Raw genomic sequence first — 24112 nt, forward strand, 5'->3', positions numbered from 1 at the left:
ACAAAAGTAAAAATAAAACAAGAGCAAAAGCAATGTTATTAATAAATGTAGAAATATTATAGGAAGCAGAAAGTCATCAGCAACCAAGGGCAAGAGCACGAGAATCTAACCAGCGGCCGCCAACAAGTGAGCTGGCGAGCGATCAACAACCACACTCCAATAAGTGAAGCACTTGAAAAAGCACTTGAGATAGATTGATAGGTGACTACCAGGTTCAACACACAGGCCATCTATCCGTCCGGCCAACCAAGCAACATTTCAAGCAGCGAAGAGCCAAGCTACCTGCCAGCCAAGCAAGTGCACGAATGTTGAGCGTTCCTTGGTCGCTCTTCTGTTATTGTTTGAATTCATATTTATTTTGTTTTAAAATTTAGCATTATGCGCAAAGATGGTTGGTTTTTCTGTGATTTTTTTGTTGTGCAAATTATTGTTACATGTATGTAGAGTACTCTTGTGGCATAACAAGAGCAACTTTCAAGATGTGTTGCAAGTTCAGTGAGCTTCCAGGCGTACAACGAGTGCTTGCGGTGCTCAACTGTCAGAAACTTGGCTGCCGTATGCCGTGAATATGGAAGTGCTTGCCGCAGCAAAAGGCGCTATCGCAGCACCTAGACTGCTAGCCCAACCGACAGTCCGCTCGCCGATCAGCCCGTACGCCAACCAGCCAGCTGCTTCGACGAACATTGGTGGTAATTAAATTTATGCGCGAAGCTCTAACTACAGTAGGCTTTTTATTTCATATTTTCCAACAATCAGTGAGCTCATATTTCAAAAGAGACTTTTTTCTACATATAATCACATGTATGTAGGTGACTGTGTGCGTGTATGAGTATCCACATATTCTATGCAAGTATATTGGAAAATAGCAATACCCCTTCAGATGCCGCTATTTATGAATGTTGCAGAGTCGAAGGCGAAGGCGAAGGTGCTGCTATTATTATTGTTGCACGTTTGTGCATTTTTCAAGGCGGGCAAATTCCACTTGAATGCCACACTGCTTGCCTGGCTGACGGACTGACTGACTTACAGTCTGCTTTAGATGCCGACAATAGGTACTCGGCTTCTGCGGCCGGCTTCTTGGCCGTTCGCAATCTACTCAAGCCTTGGCAGTTCATCAGCGTCAGCGTCAGTTGGCAGCGATGCGTCACCTTTTAGGTGGAAACTCTTCAAAACTGAAGTGGTTTCATGCACCGAACTCCTGCTGTTTAATATAACTTTCCACCACTGTTTTTGTTGTAGTTATAAAGGGGTTTCCAATACGGACAGCTGGTATGAATGAATCAATGAATCACATTCGTCCGATGTGATGTCATACAGAGGAAAAAAGAGGGAGATAAACCTAACAAAGAGAAAAAGGAAGAAACGATGAGGGGAGTTCAAAAAAGGTTCATTAGTGACAATACTTTCACAAAAAAGTTGCTGATTGGTACGATTTTAGGTCGGCGGTATCATTGAGCTGTACTTCATTGAAAACAAGGGAGGTCATAACAGTTGATGGTGAAAGTTATATGGACGTGACTGGATTCGGTTTCATTAGTATTCTACATACATAAACGGCCTAATGGAAATGCATGGGAAACGTACGAGGTTTCCTTTAAATGACTTGTGTCGCAGCTGCAGGAACGAGGAGGTGGTGGAGAGCGTTGAGCGCTTCCTCAATCACTGGCCCGCTCTTTCCAGAACGCAATATCGCTTCATAAACTCTTATTTCTTTGAATATCCGCAGTATATTATCGTGGTTTCACTACAACGAGGATAAGATTGGAACTTGAGTCGAAACTTTTTATTCTTTTTCTTGATTTTCGCGATAACCGAGCGTGTAGCCAAGTCTTTCTACACTTGATCTTTTCAAAGGAGGCCTTCCACTTCCTCTGCTAACTCCAGCTGGTACCGCATTGAATGCTTTCAGAGCCGAAGCGTTTTTATCCATTCCCGCGACATGACCCAGCAAATGTATCCGATGAATCCTACGATACACACTGTCACCAATATGCAAAGTTCCAAAGATCTTCCACATAATCCATAACCCCCTCTAAAATCTTATGGAATTTAGCAACCACCGTAACCTAACCTACTTGAAGGATTTGAGAGTATAGTTATCTTTCATGGAGGTGTCGTGAATTGCCCATTAAAATTGTGAAGCTTATATCAATCAACCTCAATCGATTAAGATTACAATAAACCAGGTCATTGCTCAAATTCACTGGAGCTATGCAGCAGAGTCTTTGAAATTTGGACCAAGCCAAGAACAACTCTCAAACATTTCCATTCATCATTCCACACATGAGCGCCTGAAATACCTTTCGTTAATACAATACACACACCTTGGCTTATTTCACTCCAACATCGACTAGCGCTTATTTTAGAACCCTTTAGCTTTTGCTGATGCCATTTTTTGGTCGCAGCTCTCTTACAGGTATCCAGTTCGAGTTCGAGTTGAAGCTTGCAAAGTTGTTGCCCTTCTTGTTTGCGATGTTTTATTTGATTTTTTGATTGGTGCGGGTGTTGGCGCACTCTCACTCATTCGCATATTAATAGTTACTAAAACAAGTAATAGTATCACACACATAGCCTATGCATATATTTGCCCATTTAAGTGGCATGTCAGGCAGTACATAAATCCATTCCATATGAGGATATGACGCAGCTCTACAAATCGCAAAGAGGTGTAAGAATTGTAAAGGAGGAACTTGAAAAGTGTAGCGAATTCCAAATGAAGGAACGATGGGTAGAGGGCGAGGCGAGTTGGCAGATGATTTACTCATAGGAAGCGACTTGGCTCCACTTAATGCAAAACAAGAATTATGGAACTCTTGAGAAGATTTTTTGTATGTCAGGGTACTACTTACATCAGGGTCAGGGTACCTTTATTTCATTAGACATAATAATAATAACTTAAAATTTGTGTTAAGTGCTCAGTGTACTGGGTTCAGGGTTCTTTTTATAATAGTATATATAGATTACAATTAAGATGTGAATGACGGGAAAGTATTTTTAATTACTCATATAAGGCATCATTGCATTCTCGAAAGAGCACCAAAAAATATGGGCTAAGAAATAAATAAAGCCTAAGCCAAAGCACTTTTTCCAACTTCTGTCGGAAAATCTGTGATTATGGGTTCGAGGTAGTGAAGGAATTTAAATACCTGGGAGTAGCCATTAAGTATGACTATAAAATTTTTGCGGAATCCTTATGGCGAACTGCTGAAATCACAAAAAGAGCCGCCTTCCAGGCAGGAGAACGAAGATTTCACGGAACCGCTTAGCTATTATTCCCACCTCACTATACGGTAGTGAAGCCTGGAACATCTCCACAGAAGTCCTTACATCTCGGGGAACAGAACCTCAAAATTTATCACAAAAGTCGGACAGTAGACAACAGGGTTATTATACCGTCGACCAAGCAAGTTTTACTTCAAAATTTAAGGTTTCCCTCCCAAAAAAGAATAAGAACCCAATGCGACCCTCAGCGACCATAATGGCAAAATGAAGCGAGTAAAATGTAAAAAAATATCCTTAGTTGCACCAATGAGTCGACATGGTTTGCACTGCTGGAATACGTCACCGAGTACAATGAAGTTTGCACCTTCATCCGCATTTCACTGAGACCGTGAGGGAAATTTTTTAAATCCCCGGATTAGATTAATTAACGCAGTTATTGAATAAATTGGCACAAAGCAATTGCCGAAAAAGAGTTTTTCTTTGTAATTCAACTCTAAGGAAGTAAAAGTTCAGAAAAACCGAAGCAGAAACTTCTTAAGTTATGACAAATGGCCACAAAACAGTGTCGTTTCTTGAGAGACTTTGGCCGAGTTTAACAAAGCGCGCCAGTCGTTTCTTTCTCGTGCTAGAAACAGTCGGACAACTCCAAAGAGATACCTCTTCAGATGCAGCTGGTACCTCATCGAATACCTTCAGAGTCGAAGCGTTTGGATCCGCTGGATCTTCCGCTGCACTATGCCTATGGCGTTCCAAAGCGCATAAAATCCATTGTACCATCGTTGTTGTAGCAGTTTGCCTTAATTGCTCACCGTTGCCAACGTGCAAATGACCACCATCCGCAGAATTTTTTTTCAAGCACTCAAAGGGATGCCTCGTCGGATTTTGTCTTCGTCGAGGCTCCTGCGCCATTAAATAGAATGGGCATGAGCGTTTGTATATAATCACCAGCGGAGCCGCTAGACCCTGCAAGGGTTTAACAACGCAGAAAACATAACATAAGGAAGATTAATAGTGTATGTACAAGGAGGAAAAGGTAGAGCACATTGTAAAGAGCTGGAAAAGTTAACTGCGTAATTAAGAGGCGGTCTCTCTTGATGGACGGACCCTTGAGAACACGCTTCGTAGTTTCAGGAATGATTTCATTGCAGTGTGGCAATGCTCGAGTGTCTAAGAGAATATTTTGCTACTATGAAGCAGCAACAATATTTTATTGAATGTGCAGCGATCGGGGCAAGAAAGCCTTTCATCAATGAAGTGGGGTATAAATAGACGCGCTATTGCTATGTTTTATTTAATGCAAGACAAATATTGATGTGTTGATAGGCAGTTAGTCACTCAGTCGGCACGTCTTAAAGAAGTATGCAAATAAGACGCAGAGTGAGAGCGAATGTGGTGGCATCAATATCGAGAGAAAGGCAAAGTAGCGCTACGCTTGCGCAACATACCACAAACAAAGGGTGCATAAATAAATAAATGTATATTTGTGTGCGAGTGTGTGTTTGCATCGAAAATAAAAGCGGTGAGTTTTCATTTCATGTCAATAAAAGTTTTGCTAGGCTGACGAATTGTCAGGCGGATAGATGAATTGATTGGCGGTGCAGTTTGATGAGCAACAACAATAATAATAAGCATGGAAAATGCCAACCACAAGTTATTAGTGTTCATATTTATTGTCACTACAATACATATGTATATGCTCAGGGCTTGCAACTTCGCTAGGTAGAAGAATCCCAACTGAAGTGCTCCTTTAGACCCCAAAGTCAATGTCCTCGATGTAGTGGGAAGCTAAATTAGTTTTAAAGGTCTGTTATTGCTTTGATTGCAGTTTTTATAAATATATTTTGAAAATTTTTAACATTTTTTGTTGATATTTTGCTCAATGTGGAGAGATCTATTAATAGATACGACAGAAAGGTCTCCACTCCCTATTAAGAGATATGACACAAGTGGAGAGCAGGAAATTTATAGATGAAAATGTAGAAGTTTGAAAGTTTCGGATAAATGAAAGAATGAGAATATTTTATAGTTTAAACAAATTTTTTGGAGCGTAAAATCCAATAAAATGCAAAAATTATTTTACAGACTTTCTTCATAATGATTTAAATGTATGTGTAAGTGGTAAAGTCAGATGCTTGTATGTGAATACCTGCCTAAATATCTGCTATATATATTTAAAACCATACAACTTTTTGTACGCAGGTATTTCAACTTCACCTTTAGATTATTATAATTTTTTTTTCTTTCTGAAGTGCAAGTAATTTTCAAAGAATTTGTATTTATTTCCTGCTAGTAAAATCTATTTTTATTATTCTATTTGCAGAAAATATAACGATAGTCGGCCTCCCGGACTATGTGAACAACAATCTCAAAATAGCACTGTACGCAAAAGAAACACAACGGTACCTGTGTTTCAACGATCAGTGGAAACTAGTTGGAATGGTAAGTTCAAAGATATATTGGTAATTAATTATTTTTTTAAACAATTTGCTTAAAATTTCTGTTCAAATTTGATACTGGAACCTGGTTATGAGAAGTTTGCACAGGGCTACAATGAGGTTTTATCGATTTCTGTGACTCTCTATCTATGCATCAAGTTTCAAACCTCGTGGGAATTTGTTACTGTAAAGCTAAGTCAGCCACCAATTCTGAATGAGGGTAAGGCATGGTGAAAAAAGTTCAGAAGGTGTGGCCTATATCAGGCCGTTAACCGACTCTCAGCGAATTTGAAAGAATCAGTGACAGCGTATAATTTACGAGATAACTGAGAACGTGTTGGTGATATACGAAAAAAATCAATACAACTCACACTTATATCACTTCACTGCCGTCTGAACAACGACTGATTGGAAGAGTGGCAGAATTTGGCTGCCGAGTACCCGATGACATGGCAGTCGAAGTTTCTCGCTCAATTTCGTTTTTCAGCATAACTGAAAGCTAAACATGGTAATCTATCATCCTTGATGGTAGGGTATATAACTAGTGTATGTATGATAAGCAAAAACTAGGTGCATTAAATGGCTTATTAGGTTGTTGAGATTTGCAAATGTATGCTAAGCTAATAAAACCATTTAACGATGTGAACTGAGTACTGCTTTGCCGTGATCTACATAGGAAATTTCCCGCATATTTCAGGGCAATGCAATTTGTATGGATTTTGGCAGCTATTTCACGTGAAACGCAAACTCAGTACTATTCTTTGTGTTATGTTGGACTACCTGCTGAGCTAAAAATACTACTAGTTTTAAAACTAATTTGCAGAATATTTCCATACATTTTTTTTATTTTATGATGAACGCAATACTCCTGTACGCTACAAAATATGGAGAGATTTGCTAAACTGTAAAACCAAGTGCATGCTTTAGACATTGTTCTGGGTCCTCCCGGAGTAAGCAGAAAGTAGTTCCGGGAAGAGAGTCTCCCCAAGAGAGTAGGAGGGATTGTTGTAGTGGCCACAACACACGACGCAGTAGGTGACGATTGCTGTAAGTGCGAAGGCATTTTGAACCCTACCTCAGCCACGAAAAAAAGAAAAAAAAAAGATGAAATCTCAGTGGAAAACTGTAAGTTCAAAACTTTATCAAGCAGTTATTTTTACCAATCAGGACTTGGTTCAAATTTTATAGATAATTCTTATTAATTAATATACCATTTAAATCATCATCATGAATTCCTTTTATCCCACATGGAACATAGGGTCTCTGAGGTTTCAGTTGGGGAACTATTTTCACATAAATACAAATTCTACACCACCAAAATCGACGTGCAAGCTGTCATAACCGATGAGTTTTTCACATTTCTGTGGGTACCACTCAGAGAACGTATTCCTCGTGGGCTTAACTTCATATTTTTATATCTCCTGCACGAAAAACTGTAGTACAAGCGTAGGAATGAGTTACAAGCCTAGGGTTGATCTGATGAGCTCTGCGGTTAAGATGACCGCTTTTAACCTGAAGAACTAAACGCTTTTTGCAACCGCTCGCTCTGATACAGACGCTATAAATTTTGGGAGGATTTTAAATTGCATATGCCAAAGTACCCACCACAAGTTTCCCCTCTCGTTAACACTGAATATTCCCTTCATGCGGACTGGATACTTTGTTTTGAGCTATGGTTGCTTAGGCTACCAGGGTGAAACTGAGAGTAGGAATTGAGGACATAGAATGCCGATAGCTACTTCCTCAGATTTCTAAAACCCCTTACATCCTTTAATTAAAAGCAGAAAAAAATTGGACCGTTGAACTAACATGTAAAAAAGGGATACACAGAAAAAAAAAAAATTTAAAATAATCATTAAAATCGAGTATCTCGAAAATGGTTAAGTTTTGCACATCATGTGATGTAACCAAATCATTCAGAAATTACCAAAATAATAATGTCTTTACGTATCTAGTACGACTCTCCTGGTCACCCTGTTTATATGTAGGTAAATATACAAACCATCAGTTTGAACAGATTTGCTTTGAAAAACTGCAGACATAAATTTCCTGCTTGCGTGTTGCAATTTTTACCCATAAAGCAAAGTTATCTAATGTACAAAGTGGCAGGCTGATTAAGCTTTTAACAAAATGCATTTCATCACTCGAAACTCGTATTTTGCGCAATAAATCAGCGGACAAAAAGTTTACGTGACTTGAAGCAGATAAATGAAAATAAGAATTCGGTCTTGCCTACAGCTTATAGCAAATTAAAAGCCAATTCAATTTTCTTTATTAGCCATAAGCGCCTTAAGTAAACTCATAAGTCAACTTGCAACACTGAGGCGAGCTTTCGAGTGAGCGCCAGTGTTTCTCCTCACACTTTTGTGCACCAATTCGAACATTAATTAGGATTTGCGGGCGGCAACGCCGTCGAAACACAAAAAGGAAACTCCTACACGCCAGCGCAGCTGCTGCTAAATTTCTTACAAATACAAGCAAATATATACAGTTTTTTGACTAACTGCATTGAATTGATAATTTTTAAGTGACAATTTTCGCGCGACAATACTCAACTGGCAAACGGTAGCTGACAATAGCTAAATGATAATTGGTAACTGAGTGGCAGAAGAATTATTACTGACTCGGCTTGCTTGCAAAATGCAAAGCAAATGTCGCGTTGCTCATGAGCAGCTCTCAAGTGAGTGAGTGACTGTTTGATATGTCTGCTGGTAAATGAGTTGTGTGTGTATGTGTGTGGCAAAGGTATAGGGGGCAGGTAAGTCCGTTGCGCCGAACCAGTTGCAAGTAGAATTTAAGATAGCGAAGCAAAAAAAAAAAGTATAAAAAAATATAACAACAATAATAATTTTTGACTGAATTGATTTGACTTGATTGGATTTACTTTGTGCGGCGTGCGCAAAACAGTAGTGACACTTATTGTTGTCTACTTTGAGTCGCGCTCATTCTGTCTGTCAACATCATTGCTTGTAGTTTTGACTCCACACAAAGGGCATGCAAATACATGTGAAATACATGAAACTACTCACTTGGGTGTCGGTATTTGTGGATCCTTCTTACACGCGCGCACACACCTTTGCTTAGTGACAAATATTTTTCTTGAATTCTGCTCGCGCGTGAACAATTAGTGCTCATGTAAAGTGTCAAATATTGTCAGTACAACAATGCAAATAACTGGAGTACAACAGCAGAAAAGCTTAACAGCACAATATGTGCTTATATACCATATGTATGTATGTATTTGTTGTTTGTTTATGTATCGAGCAATGAGTGTAGGCGCGCGTGTGTGCCACAAAACGAGACGCGCCCACAGCACTTTGAAATTCATTCATCAGAATGGGATAAGTCAAACAAACACAAATACGCGCAGGTACGTGCCTGCGTACAAAAGCGGCACAATTTTTATAGTATTATTAATATATTTAGACTACATTTTCATTTGTATGATGACTTGTAGTGCCCAGCAATGGGCTTATTGCATTTATTTGCATACTTAATTTTATTATGATTACCCGCGCAGCCAGGCGCACCAGGTAAGTGCCATTGTATGTAGTCGGCTTTTGTGGGCTCTTTTCTTCCTAACTCATTTTGTGATGTCACCTTTATGACTTTAATCTATTTGAAAGCAAATGCGGCAATTGCTAGCTTTGTGCAAAAGCCGGCGGAAATTTAATTGTTTATTGTAGTACGTTTTCATTTTTTTTCTTATTTGTGGCGCTGGAAAATTTGCTTTATTAGCAAAACACTCATACGCCGTGTATGACCCAAATATCTATTTTAGAGCAACTGCTATTTGAGTTTGACAAATTGTTGAGTTTTTCTGAAGGTCTACAATGTTTTAAAAGTTACAATATTTCAAATCTGGCTAAAATTATAAAAATACCACACCTTAGCTTCTACATTAATGGGATATTCTTCTACGAAGGAGCAGGCAAAAAGTTTCGTTTTATTTTGTCAGTATATTTATAGGTTATGGCTTTCTTTTCTCAAACTGTTGATAATGGGACCTGATTGTGAGAAGTTTGACACAGGGCTACAATGAAGTTTTATCGAAATCTGTGACTCTTAGGGCTATGTATCAAGTTTCAAACCTCGTGAGAATTTGTAACTGTAAAGCTAAGTCAGCAACCAATTCTGAATGATGGTAAGGCATGGTGAAAAAAGTTCAAAAGGTGTGGCCAATATCAGGCCGTTAACCGACTCTCAGCTAATTTGAAAGAATCAGGTTGATTGGATGATTGGATGTAAACGTGACAGCTATTAAATTACGAGATAACTGAGAACGTGTTGGTAATATTCGAAAAAATCAATAGAACCAACACTTCATTGCCGTCTGAGCAACGACTGATTGGAAGAGTGATAGAATCCGGCTGCCGAGTGCCCGATGACATGGCAGTCGAAGTTTCTCGCTCAATTTCGTTTTTCAGCATAACTGAAGGCTAAACATGGTAATCTATGTATGTATTTTGACAGTCATTTCACGTAAGGCTTCTCTAAAAAAGTGATGATGAGCGTAGTACATCTCGTTTTTGTGTGTACAAAAGTTCATCCAGATACGAGATTAGTTTAAAAAAAATCATGCAAAGTTAGAGTTATGGCACTACTGAAGCGTATCGAGATTTTGTATAGTTGGTAGTATCTCTTGGGAAAACATACATCAAGTTTTAGCCAGATCGGTTTATTTTTTTGCGTTTGACATTCATTCAAATCGAGAAAGTCGAGTGATCTCCCTTTCCAGCTCACGCCTCAGAAGGTGTGGTCGCAAAATTTATGAAAATAGGGTTTACACTCGTTTCATATACCCTCTATTCTCCATACTTGGCTCCCCCGGATCCCTTGGACTACTATTTGTTCCCCAATTTGAAGAAAAGGCTAGCGAGAAAATGATTTTATTCAAACAAAGAGGTAATTGCAGAAATGAATTGCTGTTTTTCAGACTTCGGCAAATCTTGTTAATCGGAAGGGATCAACAGCGTTGGACGAAGTGTATAAGCCTAATAGCCCCAGCAATTAAATAAATAGCTTTTTTTCGCTCGGACTTTTCGAACGATTCTCGTAGTTGTACGAAAAGTGCAATTGTCGCAAAAAATTATTATAGTCTGATAGCCAGTTTCATGGCACTTATTTCTGGAATATGATATCCGGCATATGTCCGCCGCGGCTACGAGTTTCAAGGTCCATGCGATCAGTCCAATTTTTGACTACTTTTTCCAAAAAATCTGAATAATAAATTTAAATGAGCCCAGTCAGCAAAAAATCGACGCAAACGATGGTCATTTGACTTCAATTCTTGCGCGAGCTCTATTTTATAGGCAAGCAAGCCAAGATCCTTACGTAAAATGTTCCACGTAGTCGAAAGATAAAGAGCAATAAGTTGGGACGAACGACGAAGAATCATTTCAGCATCTTCTTCAAAACTTCACTCTATGAACTTCGCGTATAAATTAAAAAAAAAAAATGTTTAAAAGAAAATGTCTGCAATTTGGAAGCATTGTTCTGGCATTAAACGATAGAATAGAAATGTCAACACACTTTGCCATTCTCAGCTCAAACCAAATCATAGTTATCGATATCAATAGTTAGCGATAATTTGCACATTTACCGCAAGAGTGGCATAATCCTCCAGTGAGAGAGGATAATATCGTTCTCTTAACTCTGAAAACCGAGTCCGACATAAGAAGTAAAGTCTTGACACTTCTATATTTGTGTTCAGGTGAACTGCGTTGTACTGGAAATCAGTTTAGAACCAATCGTAAAGGCGATGTTTTTGGTGCAAATTTTTCAATTTGATATCAAAAATAATAAAACGTTCTGCCAATTTTAACTAGAGGAGCTGGCGTACGTCAACGATATCGGCATTATAAGTCTCGCTACCAGGGCCAAGGACGTAGCTTTCGCAACCTTTTATTAATTTAAAGAGCACCCAAGTATTGGAATACCAAACTCGGACTATTAAGCTTAAAGACTCGCCAGGATCTGCACCATTTTCCCGCCAACACTAGCAGTAACACCAATTCAAAATGTTGAATGTTGTTTTTCTTGACATTTTTGAATTTTCTGGATACAGCTGAAATATTTTGGTTCAGTGGCTTTGCCTAGTCAACAGTGATTATAGAAGCCTTCTTCTTCACTAGCGAATATATATAGCATATATTGAATAACCAGCAAGTTTTTTGTTTCTATAATTGCGAGTAATTTCACAAAACCTGACATGATGACAGTATCTAGTTTAATGCAATTATTTAAATATTTATTTTCTGTTTATTAAATCTAGGTCACTACCTAAGAGTTTGTTGTTTCTAGCGATGGCACTCAACTAAAGTTTTTTCCCCTTTTTTGTTAGCGTACAATCAATTCTCGATTCACTTTAGCCTTGTAGTGCTATTGACTATGACATATTTTTCCACATTGTTAATGAAAAATTGCAACAAATAACAACTTGTTGCAACTGCAAAAACAGAATTATTTTACGATAAACAAATGCATGCAATCATGTGCTCTATTGTAAATGGCTACTTAAGCCTTAAGCGAGTGCCTACTTGTGCATATTTACTTTCCATGGAGATACTTAAATGCGCTAGCACTCCTACAAAAACCATTTAAATGAAAACATGCATGCAAACAATTCGAAGATTTATGCGCTTTTCGTGCATGTGTATGTGTATATACATGCAAGCACGCATGAATGTTTGTAAGTGTCTACCCACATAACAACATAGTTAGTCATAAATATTTGTACGAAACAATCACTGTCAATTTCATTGCGATTCAATCACCCACTTCAAGCAATCAAAACAATCAACAAATTATCATTTGATATTGTTGGGCTGGTTGTACAATAAACATTCATGCATGACTTTATGTAAGTAAATCTGTAATAATCTCTGTTAATAGCATGGCATAGATAGCTTGGTTGCACTTTGATAAACTTTATTGGTGAAAATTGAACTTCGATATTTACAAGAAGGAAAAAAAAACGCAGTCGAACTTTGTTCGTCGTACGAGTGAGGAGCGCATAAATGATTTCTTCAATGTCCTTTAATAATTCAAATGTAATCACAGAAAATGTGTTGGAACTTGCAGATATATTTACCTGATTTTGTTTGTTCTATGCCTTCACATAATGAGTAATTCCATGCCAAGTGATCCACTGAATAGTTTTTCACATTGTCGTGAATTTTTCTGAAAATTGGTTTAATTGTAATTGTGTAATTGAGTAAAATTCGAACGTTGCAATTTATATTATAAAGGGTGGTTCAGTTTCAAGGGCCGGTGTTGATTTTCAATAAAATACATTTTTTTAGGAAGTTATTGTCATTTCTCTTTATTATGATAATACTGGTATGGCTTAACTACATATGGAATAAAATATCTTCCAAATGGCCGCCGCGGCGGGACACCTCCATCCGATGGTCCGATTTATCTCATTCTTTAGCTCTTGAACTCTTGCTGGCTTATCGACGTACACCTCTTCTTCCAAATAAGCCCAAAGAAAGAAGTCCAACGGTGTTGTTAACCTTTAGGTGTGATTCACATTCAACATTGGCCCTTGAAATTTAACCACCCTTTATTTTACCCCCAATAATGAAAACACACTGAACTAATCATAAATGTAGCTTTATTGTTTTCCAGAATATTCTCCTTGGAAATCAATACTCGTACAATTCTGCATTCGTTTGAACCAATTTTCAAAGCACTTTTGCCTCTCAGAGGCTGACTCTAAGGCCAACTTTAAGATTTAAGGTTTCAACAGTTTCTTCTTGAACTTGAAAACTTTTTTTTTATATTATAGTATATTTACTCCTTAAAAAAACTTTTTTTACTTTCTTAAAGTTTTTTAAACTCAAATATTTTTGGTTTTCTTTAACATCTAAACAATTTTTCTTTAGTAATATACTTTTTAAACAATTTTTTTTTTTTTTGAAAAAGGTTTCAGAGTTTTTTAGAGCTTTTTAAAGTACAGCATTTTCGGTATTTTTACCATGAAAAAACAATTTTAATATACCTTTTACAACAATTGACTGCCTAGGTTGTGTGATTTATCTCTTTCGGATCACTTTTTTGGGGCACTGGCTTGGGCTGATAACGCAACTACGATTGACAACTTGGTAATCAACATTCTGCGCATTAAAAGTCACTTAAGATAGACATCCAGTATTACTAGATGGTTTCCCGCATTGCTTACCTGCTTTGCATCGCATTTGTGGTACAAAATTGAATAGGCCCACACCCTTCATAAAAAGCGTCGAGCTGGTCATATGCAAGCAAAAAGATTATTATAAAATTTGCAAGCTACTGAAAGCAAAATATTAATAATTCCATTACAGATATTTACGACAAAATAAAAAAATAACTAAAAAGTTGTAACAATTTCATCAAAAAATGTGTGTAGATTTCCTACAATTTTTAAAACCATAATTTCTTACGATTGAGTCGCGTATATGCTCTACTCACTGATGCTAACTAACGGTTACATTTCCTACATACATCTATATGTGAGTATACAGATACTCATATGCACATTTAGCGTTTAATCTGGCAACAATGTAAAGGTATGCTGCTTTACATTAAAAACTCCACAATAGCCACTCATTTTGTAGTTCATAAATTTCACTGCATTTCCGCTCGCATTGACTACGAAGATTTGGATTATCATTTGCGTTTCCCACATACATATTTCTAAAGCTAGTTTACATGCGTTTATAGTTACATACATATAATATTTGTTTTCTTATTTTCTCAGCTATTTGACAATAATGTTGTCACTTTTCCAGCAACTTCCTCAATACAAGTGACTGTTTGATATTTTGTTGGCAATAAATTACTCGCCAATGTTTACAGTAACTGACAGCCGTCAATGTGTTTTTATTTTTATTTTCGTTATTGTTGTTGCTGTTGTAGCTGATGCTTGTATTCGAGCAGTTCGAATGTGTAGCAAAAGCAATCGAGCGCGTGAGCAGCGGGCGTGCTGTGGTACGTGTGACAAGCGTGAAGAAATGTGTTGCGCATGCGCAGTCACTTTAGTGCAGCCACCACTCAGGCGACCCTTGTAAATGATTGCTGGCGTGAATGTTCTGTTGTTGTTTGAAAAATTTGTCTGCGCTGTCTGTTCTCATTAATTGTTATGTAAACAAGAACAAGTGCAGGCGCGTTAATGGTGGGAAAGAGGGAAATATAGGCAAGTATTTTTATATGAATGAAAGGGGCAGGGAGAGTGGTTAAGGAAAGTGGGTATATGTAAATGTAGTGAAAAGACGCAAATTAGATCAAATTATAAGCATTCTTTTTTTAGTTGATTAGATTTTACTATTTTTTATTTCATTCGTTTTTGTATTAAAGTATAACTCATAGGCTAACAAAAATTATGTAAATCCAAATTCCGAACTATATACAAGATGGCACAAAACTAATCACCATCTCGGAAGATTTATAATTTTTGCATACTGCAGCTGGAATATATACAAGCAAACAAGCAATGGAGCGCATAAAGTTCAAAATAAAGATTTTCATCACTCAAAATAGTTTTTTTATTTACTAAAAAAAGCTATTCAAAAACAAAATTGGATGATTAATTTTGTGCCACTTTGTACAAGTGCAAACAGTTGAAAAGTTCCACAAACTTTTCATCTCAATTCCATAGATTTTAATTAGAGTTTCTAGAAAGATTTCTGGTGTGCAGTTTTATAAAGAAAAGGTTTTCATTGTGACAAAGGGAGTATATCTTTGTTTTTGGTAGAATACAAGAGCTGTTATATACTTCATGTTGCTGGAACTGTTTGTGGCCTTCACAACTAAAGACAGCTAATATGCTTAAGGCGAGCCACTGAAGAACATGAAAGAGACTTGGTTTATTGGCAGCGTAAGTTTACTTTTCAACTTGATAAGGCCAGGCAGCATGTTGCTGTATCTTTGAAAAACTACTTAGAAGATATCCTACTACGATACTCATCTCTCTCATCCACACGCACCAAGTTTTTTGAAGACAACAACCTAGTCGACATCCTTTCTAGTCCTACAAAGAAAAATATAGAGGCAATATAATATTCCTAAAGAATTCCTAAAATTCGATTTGAATTCGATTTGTGAAGCTAACAAACTTTAACGTAGGAAGTTGATATATCTCAAAGCTGAACAGAATTTCCTCGGTAAAGTACCCGATCAATGACTTGAAGGATGGGTAAAATTCGGAGCCTCATATATAGATATTCGACTAGTATATCAGTGTAACCCATGTGCTTATAAAAAATTTCATTCTTAACTTCTAGGCCCTAGTTTAATAATAAACAAAAAGTCAGTACTTCTTTTTTTCGCTTTCTTGATTATTAATTTAAGAAAAACGCCTCTTCCCAATCATTTTCGAAATACTCTAATAAAAAGTACTTTTCATCCGAAGCCGTATCTTCTACATTTACGTTTACTTAAAAAAAAAATTAAAACCTACATTAATTTCTGTTTTGTTTGAACACGTGTCCTAACAATCTCTAGTGGCTCTGCTAATACAATAAAAAAATCAAATCCAGTGCAAACTCGTTGTGATGTTATTCACAGCGGAATTTGACGAGCTGAAGCACATGCGCGTGCGCATGTAGGAAGAAATTTGACTTGAAGAGCGACAAGCGGGCGCGCGAGATTACACAAATAAAATACACATATGTATTTTCGAGTATATCAGGGTATTTACAGCAGCAAAAACAAAGAGAAGAATATAATTAGAAATCAATTACAGTGGATGTAAATGGCAAACTCTTCAATTAGATATAGTAAAAATAGAACTTCAAAACAATCGATCGTTTTAAAAAGATTTGAAGTGGATATACCTATGAAATGAGACTTCTTTCAATTTCAAACGATTATTAACAAAAAAGGGTTACAAATTTAATTTTCAAAATAATAGCCATCAATAGCGACACATTTTTCCCATCTCTCAGGCAATTTGTGGATGCCGCGCCAAATAAATTGGCCGTCTTTGGCCGCAAGCCAATCATCGAGCCATTTTTTGGCTTCTTCGTGGGAATTGAAGAGCTGCTCGGAAAGTGCGTGGCCCATCTATGCAAACAAATGATAATCGGAAGGCGCCAAGTCTGGTGAGTACGCCGCATGCACCAGCGGTTCCCAATCGTACGTCTCCACCAATTCCCGGGTCGTTCTTGTTCGATGTGGCGGTGCCTTGTCATTAAGAAAAATGACTTTGTGATCGGCATATTCAGGGCGTTTTCGGTGTATAGCGCTGTTCAAATCGGCCAATTGTCTTTGGTAGCGTGCACCGTCAACTCTTTCACCTGGTTTTAATAGCTCGTACCAAATCATACCACGCTGATCCCAGAAAACACACAGCATTGCCTTGCGGCCGAAGCGATTTGGTTTGGCCGTTGTTTTTGCCTTGTGGCCGGGCGGACCATACGATCGTTTACGCTTGGGATTGGAGAAATACACCCATTTTTCATCACCCGTAACGATTCGATGCAAAAAGACTTCCTTTTGAACCGGGAGAGCAGCTTTCACAAGTGGTTTTTCGGTCAGTTCATGCGGCACCCATCTTCCGACCTTTAAAATCATGCCCATGACTTTCAAACTCTTGGAAATGGTTTTTTGGGTCACTCCCAACTGCTCTGCTATCATTTCTTGCGTTTGACCATCATCTTCATCCAACAGTGCTTGCAATTCGGCGTCCTCAAACTTTTTCGGTGACCGGCCATGGTCCTCTTTCTCCTCGCTAAAATCACCATCATTTCATAGGTATGTACCTGTAAATAAATGAAGAAGTGAACAAATCTTGGTTGTTATAATTCCAGAGAAAATAGGTTTAGAGAGTAAAATCTTCGTAGGACCGGCAAAGAGAATGGGAGACGACGGTTGGCAAAGATTTTGATGAAAGGTCAACGTAAAACACCACGACTTCCAGGAAGACCACCAAAGAGTTGGCACAAGTATTGAACGTCTAGATAACGATGCGAATGATGCAATAATTATATTTTTATTAAAAAAACAATGGCATAACGTAATTTTTTTCCTAGAATAAAGATTAAGAGGAAGAAGAAGGTTCTGAGTATTTTCTTCCATATAAAAAAGTATCGCGAGTGCATTATATGGAGAAAATGCACAAGACACAACAAAAACGAAATCGTCAAAAACCAACACGATTTGCCACCTAACTTACACTTTTTTATACCTAAATTTAATGGGCTACTAAACTGCATACCTCAAATTTTTTCAAAAATTCTGACTAAAATTTCGAATAAAAATTATTTAATTTAAAAAATCTGAAACTTGGACTTATATGATTTTTGTAGGAGAATTATATTTCTATAAACAATATTATTAAAATTAAGTAAGAAAGAAATAAAAGGTAAAAATTTGCTAATAAGTTCATGTGCTATATTTTTTTAACGCAGTGTATATACGAAAGAGGAGTGCGCAGAAATCAGTGGGCATAAAGTTTTCCTCTTTTGCACAATTTTTTCCGCTTTGTCTGTTTTTGCTCGCCAATAGAATTTGCCACACAGCAAAGATACACACAAACAGCAATTTTTTTAAAAAATCCTCTTTTTGTTTTCACAATTTTAATAGTAGGTAATAAGAAATAATTCAGAAATTTCATTAATGCAGAATGATAGCTAATATTTTCAGGTTTTATAGCAAAAAAGCAGCACAGAAATCGGTTAAGTCATTTTCGATTTTTTGCTGTTTGAAAATTAATTTTGTAATTTCTTAATATATTTTGGCTTATAGGCCCTATGTCTATGCAATTTGTGTTGGTAAAAACCTATGGGAAGAGAAAAAATTCAAAATAGAAAAAGTTCTACGCAAATTGCACCATTTTCAAAATAGTTATTTGATTTTTATTTTAAAAGATGTAGAGGGAAGAATGCATGTAGATATTCAGAAAATAAGTGAAAGGCAACAATTTTTTCTCCTCACTAATAATTGAGAACACAGTTTTAGAGGGCGTATGTATAATCTGGTTCAAAAATTTAGACTTCTAGCCAAAGGAAATTTTTTATGTCCTTCTCTACATCCGATATTAGGTGAAATATTTGTAATCAAGTGCTATTTCTTAAAAAAAATTGTTTTCATAAATTTTACATATTTTTCCTCTCATTGCCTTACAGAAAGAACTGCGCGACACCTGCTACTTCAACGAAACCATCGTACACGGTTATTTCGTGTTTCGTTCCGTAGTCGATCTGCAGCGACGTGTCGGCTTCACGCACCGAGGTAAGGCGGTCGGGCCGAAGAAGAATGTCAACGATGCCTGTTATCTATTCACGAAGATACAGGCCGATCAGTTTTTCCATCAGCACACCAATTACTTTGCACCGAAAGCGAAGAGCACCAAAACCATTAGCGGCATTAGCACATCACCACAAACAACAGCAACAACCACACATACAACATCAGGAGCCTCAGCGAGATTGTCGTCACAGCGAGCAGCACTCTCGGCGGCAGCAACAACAGCAACGGCAACGGCGACAGCTACTGCGTCACAACGCAGCCACAACAACAAACTGTTGCGCAACAACAACAAAAATAAGCGAGTGAATGGCATGCGCAATAACAACAAAACTAATAGCAACAGAAATAGCAACAATAACCAAAATGAAGAGTACTCTAATGGCCATAGTAGCAATTTAAGCAGCAACAGCAACAACAACAACCCGAGCAGTAGCCACAATAGCAACAGTAGTAAATTAGTTAGTAATAGTCAGCAACAGCAGCAGCAAATCGTTGTAAGTCAGCAAAAGCATCACAATTATAATAACAACACCAACAACAACAACAATAGCAATAGCCGGACACGCGAACATGTGCGCCAGCAGCAACAACATCAGGTGCGGCATCATCACAATGATCCGAACTTGATTGCCCGTCGCCAGCAGCACGAGCACAAACAGAAGCGACGGCAACATCAGCGTCAGCAGCAGCAACGACTGCGCAGCGGCAAAATAACTAGTCCAGCAACAACAACAGAAGCTCAAAAAGCTGCGCAGGAGCATGCATCGGCCACACCAACTTTGGCAGGTCGTGGTGCTGCGATGGCAACAACAACACAAACTACTTTCAGCGCGACAGTAGCAGCAGCAGGAGCAGCGTTAACCGGCAGTTACAAGCAACGAAAGCACGAGAACGGCGCCCACACAACTGCCGCAAATGTTGCTGAAAAGGGTGCGGCAGCAACTACAACAACAATAACAACTATGAAAACAACGACGATTGCGAATAAGCGCAAAGGGCGACGAAGAAAAGGACGCAAGCAGAATAACCAACAGCAGCAGCAAAAGCTCGAGCAACAAATGCTGCCCCTTCGCTCGCAGCCTTTCACTTTCAAATCGCAGGAATCGAGGCATGACGCTGCCACACCAACGCAAACCACTTGGCTGTGGAACGAGTCGCCAACGTCACCGCTTTCATCGTTGTCAACATCGCAGATATCGTTGGCAGCAACTTATGGCGATTACAGCGGCGAATGGATATCTTCAACAACTCTCGCCGATTCAGCAGCGGCGCCATCGTCGGCAACAACACTTCTAGATGCTTACATAGCCTCGTCTGTTTCGCTTCTACCTTCGTCAGTGTCATCGGACACGGAAGACACGCCTACACATGCATACTCGGCGTCAACTACAGATGTTTTTGATGGATTTTCCTCGTTTACGCCAACAAGCGACTACAACAACATCACTGATTTCTCAGGTGAGATTTTAGTAGACGAAGATGCGCTCAACTCTACGCTTATTGCTGAGATGGACGACAGCAAAACGGACATTCAATTAAACAGTATTACTTCCCAACAACAACACTTTATAACACTAAGTGGGGCAGGTTCAGAAACCGAAGAGCAGTCCCTGACCTCCACATCACCAATATTTTCTGAAAATAGCGTTCAGAGCTGGTCGCCAACAACACTCGACACAGAAGCGACAGCTGCTAGCTTTAGCGACTATGCTGAGACAATGTTTCCAACTCCAACAGCAACAATTGAAACAGAAAGTGTTGCAGCAACAGCGATTTTGCCAGAGGATGTCAATGCGACAATGGAGACGCAAACTAACGCGGACGATGCAGATTTGTATGCAACAATGAATTCTACCTCTAGTGAAACCGAATCGGAAAGTAGCAGTAGCAGCGGCAGTTTCACCGAAGCACTGGCGGATGTTGGTAGCACAATAACCACAGCAGTTGTACAGCGAGGCAGCTACAACTTGAAGGGCGAGCACGAGAACATCATAAACGATCCGAAGATAAACGACAGTCACATGTCGAGAAAACCTTCGAGCATTGCCGCCAGCATAGCAACACTTTTGTACAACCAATTGCTTGCAACGCGTAGCAACAGCGATAATGAATACGCTTGGAGGCCGCTGCGGGGTGAAGAGTACTCAGATGAAGTAGACGCGGCAACCGTACGGCCAACAATCGCCACCACAACAACCGATTTCGCTGCTGATGATCGTGCGACATGGTGGCAGCATCAAATGAATCATAGCGGCAACAATTTTTGGGACAAAGGTTTGGCTGATGCCCCACCCAGTGTGCAGAGCAGTGACTACAGCTTGCATAAACACAACAAACACAGGAACAGAAGCAAAAATAGGCCCAACAGTCGAAACGGAGACAGCAGAGATTTTGAAGCAGTGTCTCAACATCCCTTGCAAGCGCTACTGGCAAGCAACTCCAGCCTTAGTTATACCAAAAAATACTTGGGAGAGGGAAAGTTGCAGCGACAAGGCAGCAAATCGTACGGTAATAGCAATAAGTTGCAGCCACAGTCGGCACAAACAGCACAAGAGTACTCGTACAGCAGCACAATCGCAACAACGCATTCCGCAACTGCAACAATTAAAACACAAGACGCAACGAATGCCACAACTGTTTCAGCAACAACGACTAGGCAACACATTTACCCGCTACATCAATTGCTGGGCAACAAAACCATTGCGCCCTTCAACAGTCAGCCGCAATTATTGCAATTCGATGGTAACAGTAATCACTTAGTCCACACACCAACTGCAAATACTTTCGTCAAAACAACCTCATCGACAGCGCCTTCTTCATCAACTGTGGCCAGCGACTCCACGCCTACAGCGGCGGCAGCAGCTGCGGCAGTGACCACCAAAAAGACGATACGCATATCGACGCAGAAACTGCTAGCCACACCCTTTCACCAGCTGACCTATGTACGAAATAACGCCGGCGACATTGACATCGACAATATTGACAACATCAGCGTCTATCCGGATCTGTTGGAGGAATCCAGCGAGGTGGCACAACAACAGTCCACAGAGCGTGTGGCAACTGACGCGACTCGCAACAGTCGGCTGACAATCGTAAGCGGATATCTGCCCACTTCGGCGACAGCAATGCTGCCCGAATCGATACGGTTGGCTAAGGTTAAAATAAATAAGGAAAGAAAGCGTATGATGAGCTTGCGGCAAAGGCACGGAAGGCGGCATGCGTAGTCGTTGTCTGTCTTTATGTGAGACTAGGAGGATAAAGGGAAATAGGAGAAAACACGCACCAAAATACTTGTTTCATGCGCGGTTGAATATAGAAAACGAAAGCGGAAAGTTTGCTCTCGATGCAGAGTTTCTGAAAGCTTTCAATAAATTCTCACTAAAACTGTCTTGAAAAGTTTGTATGTCGCAACAATAGTAAAAAGCCCTAAAAGCTTTCAAAACAGATGCGAAATGAAGGAAAGCGCAATGACAACTTGGGGTGGAGAGCAGTTAACAATACAAGTTTTAAAAACTGTGCGCTTCTTTTAGAAGGAGAAAAAATTTGGCATATTTTGCAAGCTTTGAGATGACATACTAAGAGAAAAACAACAGACCAGGAGATCATTTGAGAGCAATGAAACTTTTCAAACTAAATGTGAAAGCACAATGTAAGCTTTTGACGAAAAGCTTTGATCATTTTTTTCTTCAACATACCCTTTCACGATTTCCAATTAGGCACTTTGAAATCAAGACATAAGCGAATAAATTTGATAATCTTCACGAAACGACCTTTTGAAAGCTCTACCGTCAGATATTATTACTTTGAGTTTTCTATGGCACGCCCTTCAGTGTAAAATTTATAACCGGTCACCATATCCATATATGATTGTGAAAGCTACTCGGTAAAAGTTTTAAAGCTAAAAATTCGCTCATTTATCAAAGCGCTTAGCAGTCAATTTCTATGTAAAGAGTTTAACGGTTTTTATGAAATCGACGCTTATTGACTTTTGATCAATCTTATATTTTATTAAAGCACTGGTAGCGAGGGGGAATGACCATTACTGCTCAAAGGCTGAAAAATTAGGAAAGCGCCATTAAGTTACTAAGCAAAAGCTGCTCACTGGCAATGAAACATCAAACGTTCCATTTCCAGTTATGAATCAGAACTTCGACAGCTGAAAAAATCACTCGCTTACAGCTCGAGCGAAACGAAAGCCGGAATGGAATCGTTATTTTCAAATGGGGAAATGCTAAACACATTTGCTCGTGCGCCGAGAAGAGGAAATACGACATTTTTGGAAAAAATGCAATAAGCTGTTAAAAAAATAGTTGTTGTTTAAGATTTGTACTGAAATATACAATAGAAAGTGAAAAAATAATTTAAACTTATGTGTTGCATAACTATTATATCTTATAGATATTTAAAATAAAATAAAAAAGTAGTTATATAGCAAAATTTGTAACCACAGCGTTGCCAGGCTAATAAATTTCACACAGCGAAAAAAAACACAGTCACGAACAAGAAAACACCGAACACGAAACAGTCAGCAACTGCACGCGTATTGTGTACACTCACATGCATATATACACACACACTTACATGCATACATAAACTCGAAAATATTGGGCGACAGAAACGATTTCGCACACCGTACTGTTTTGTATAGGAAATCGAGAGTAATTTTTTGAATAGGCCGATTATAATTTTAAATTTAAAAAATAGTATAAAGGTGAATGCAAATTTTGTTGCAGAGATTTAATAAATGAGACAATAAACAGCTGGCATATGTAATTTATGGTAAAAAAAACTATATAAATAGTTATAATGAATAAAGAGTAAAGCAGACAACGCCACTAAATATGCGAAAATAATAAAACATATGCTTCAAACAGAGATTTAAAAATAAAAATACTTTCAAAAAAAAAACAAAAAAAAACGTTAGCACAAAATTTTTGGCAGAATTATTACGAAAGCATTAATTGTGTTTTTTATATGTGGGAAGAAACAATACACGATTCTGAGTAAAAAGAACAACAACAGAAGCATAAATCAATATTCGAAATTCGCACGATACTTACACGAACGCCTTGGAGGTACGAAATTAAGAGTTAAAACAGAGTCATAGCAAAAACAGTACTTTAAAACGCGTAACAATGCTGAGAAACGAATGTTTTGTCAACTAAATCGCACACAGTAACACTTCCATAATAGCAAAAGCAAAAAATAATAATTAAAAAATA

At 38.4% G+C, this 24112-nt stretch overlaps 1 protein-coding gene across 9 annotated transcripts in view; it reads left to right on the forward strand.

The window, feature by feature from the left end:
- The window catches only part of LOC128868305 (probable serine/threonine-protein kinase nek3), a 339477-nt gene extending 315626 nt beyond the window's left edge, over positions 1-23851 (forward strand). For all 9 annotated transcript variants that reach the window (XM_054110227.1, XM_054110228.1, XM_054110230.1 and 6 more), the window contains 2 exons: positions 5543-5661; positions 18767-23851. In XM_054110227.1, the coding sequence (XP_053966202.1) occupies positions 5543-5661; positions 18767-22114 (3467 nt within the window). In that variant the 3' untranslated portion in view covers positions 22115-23851. The remainder of the gene's footprint in view (positions 1-5542; positions 5662-18766) is intronic.
- Positions 23852-24112: the final 261 nt, after the last annotated feature.

Source organism: Anastrepha ludens, chromosome 6 (genome assembly GCF_028408465.1).
Source record: "Anastrepha ludens isolate Willacy chromosome 6, idAnaLude1.1, whole genome shotgun sequence".
Lineage (NCBI taxonomy): Eukaryota > Metazoa > Arthropoda > Insecta > Diptera > Tephritidae > Anastrepha > Anastrepha ludens.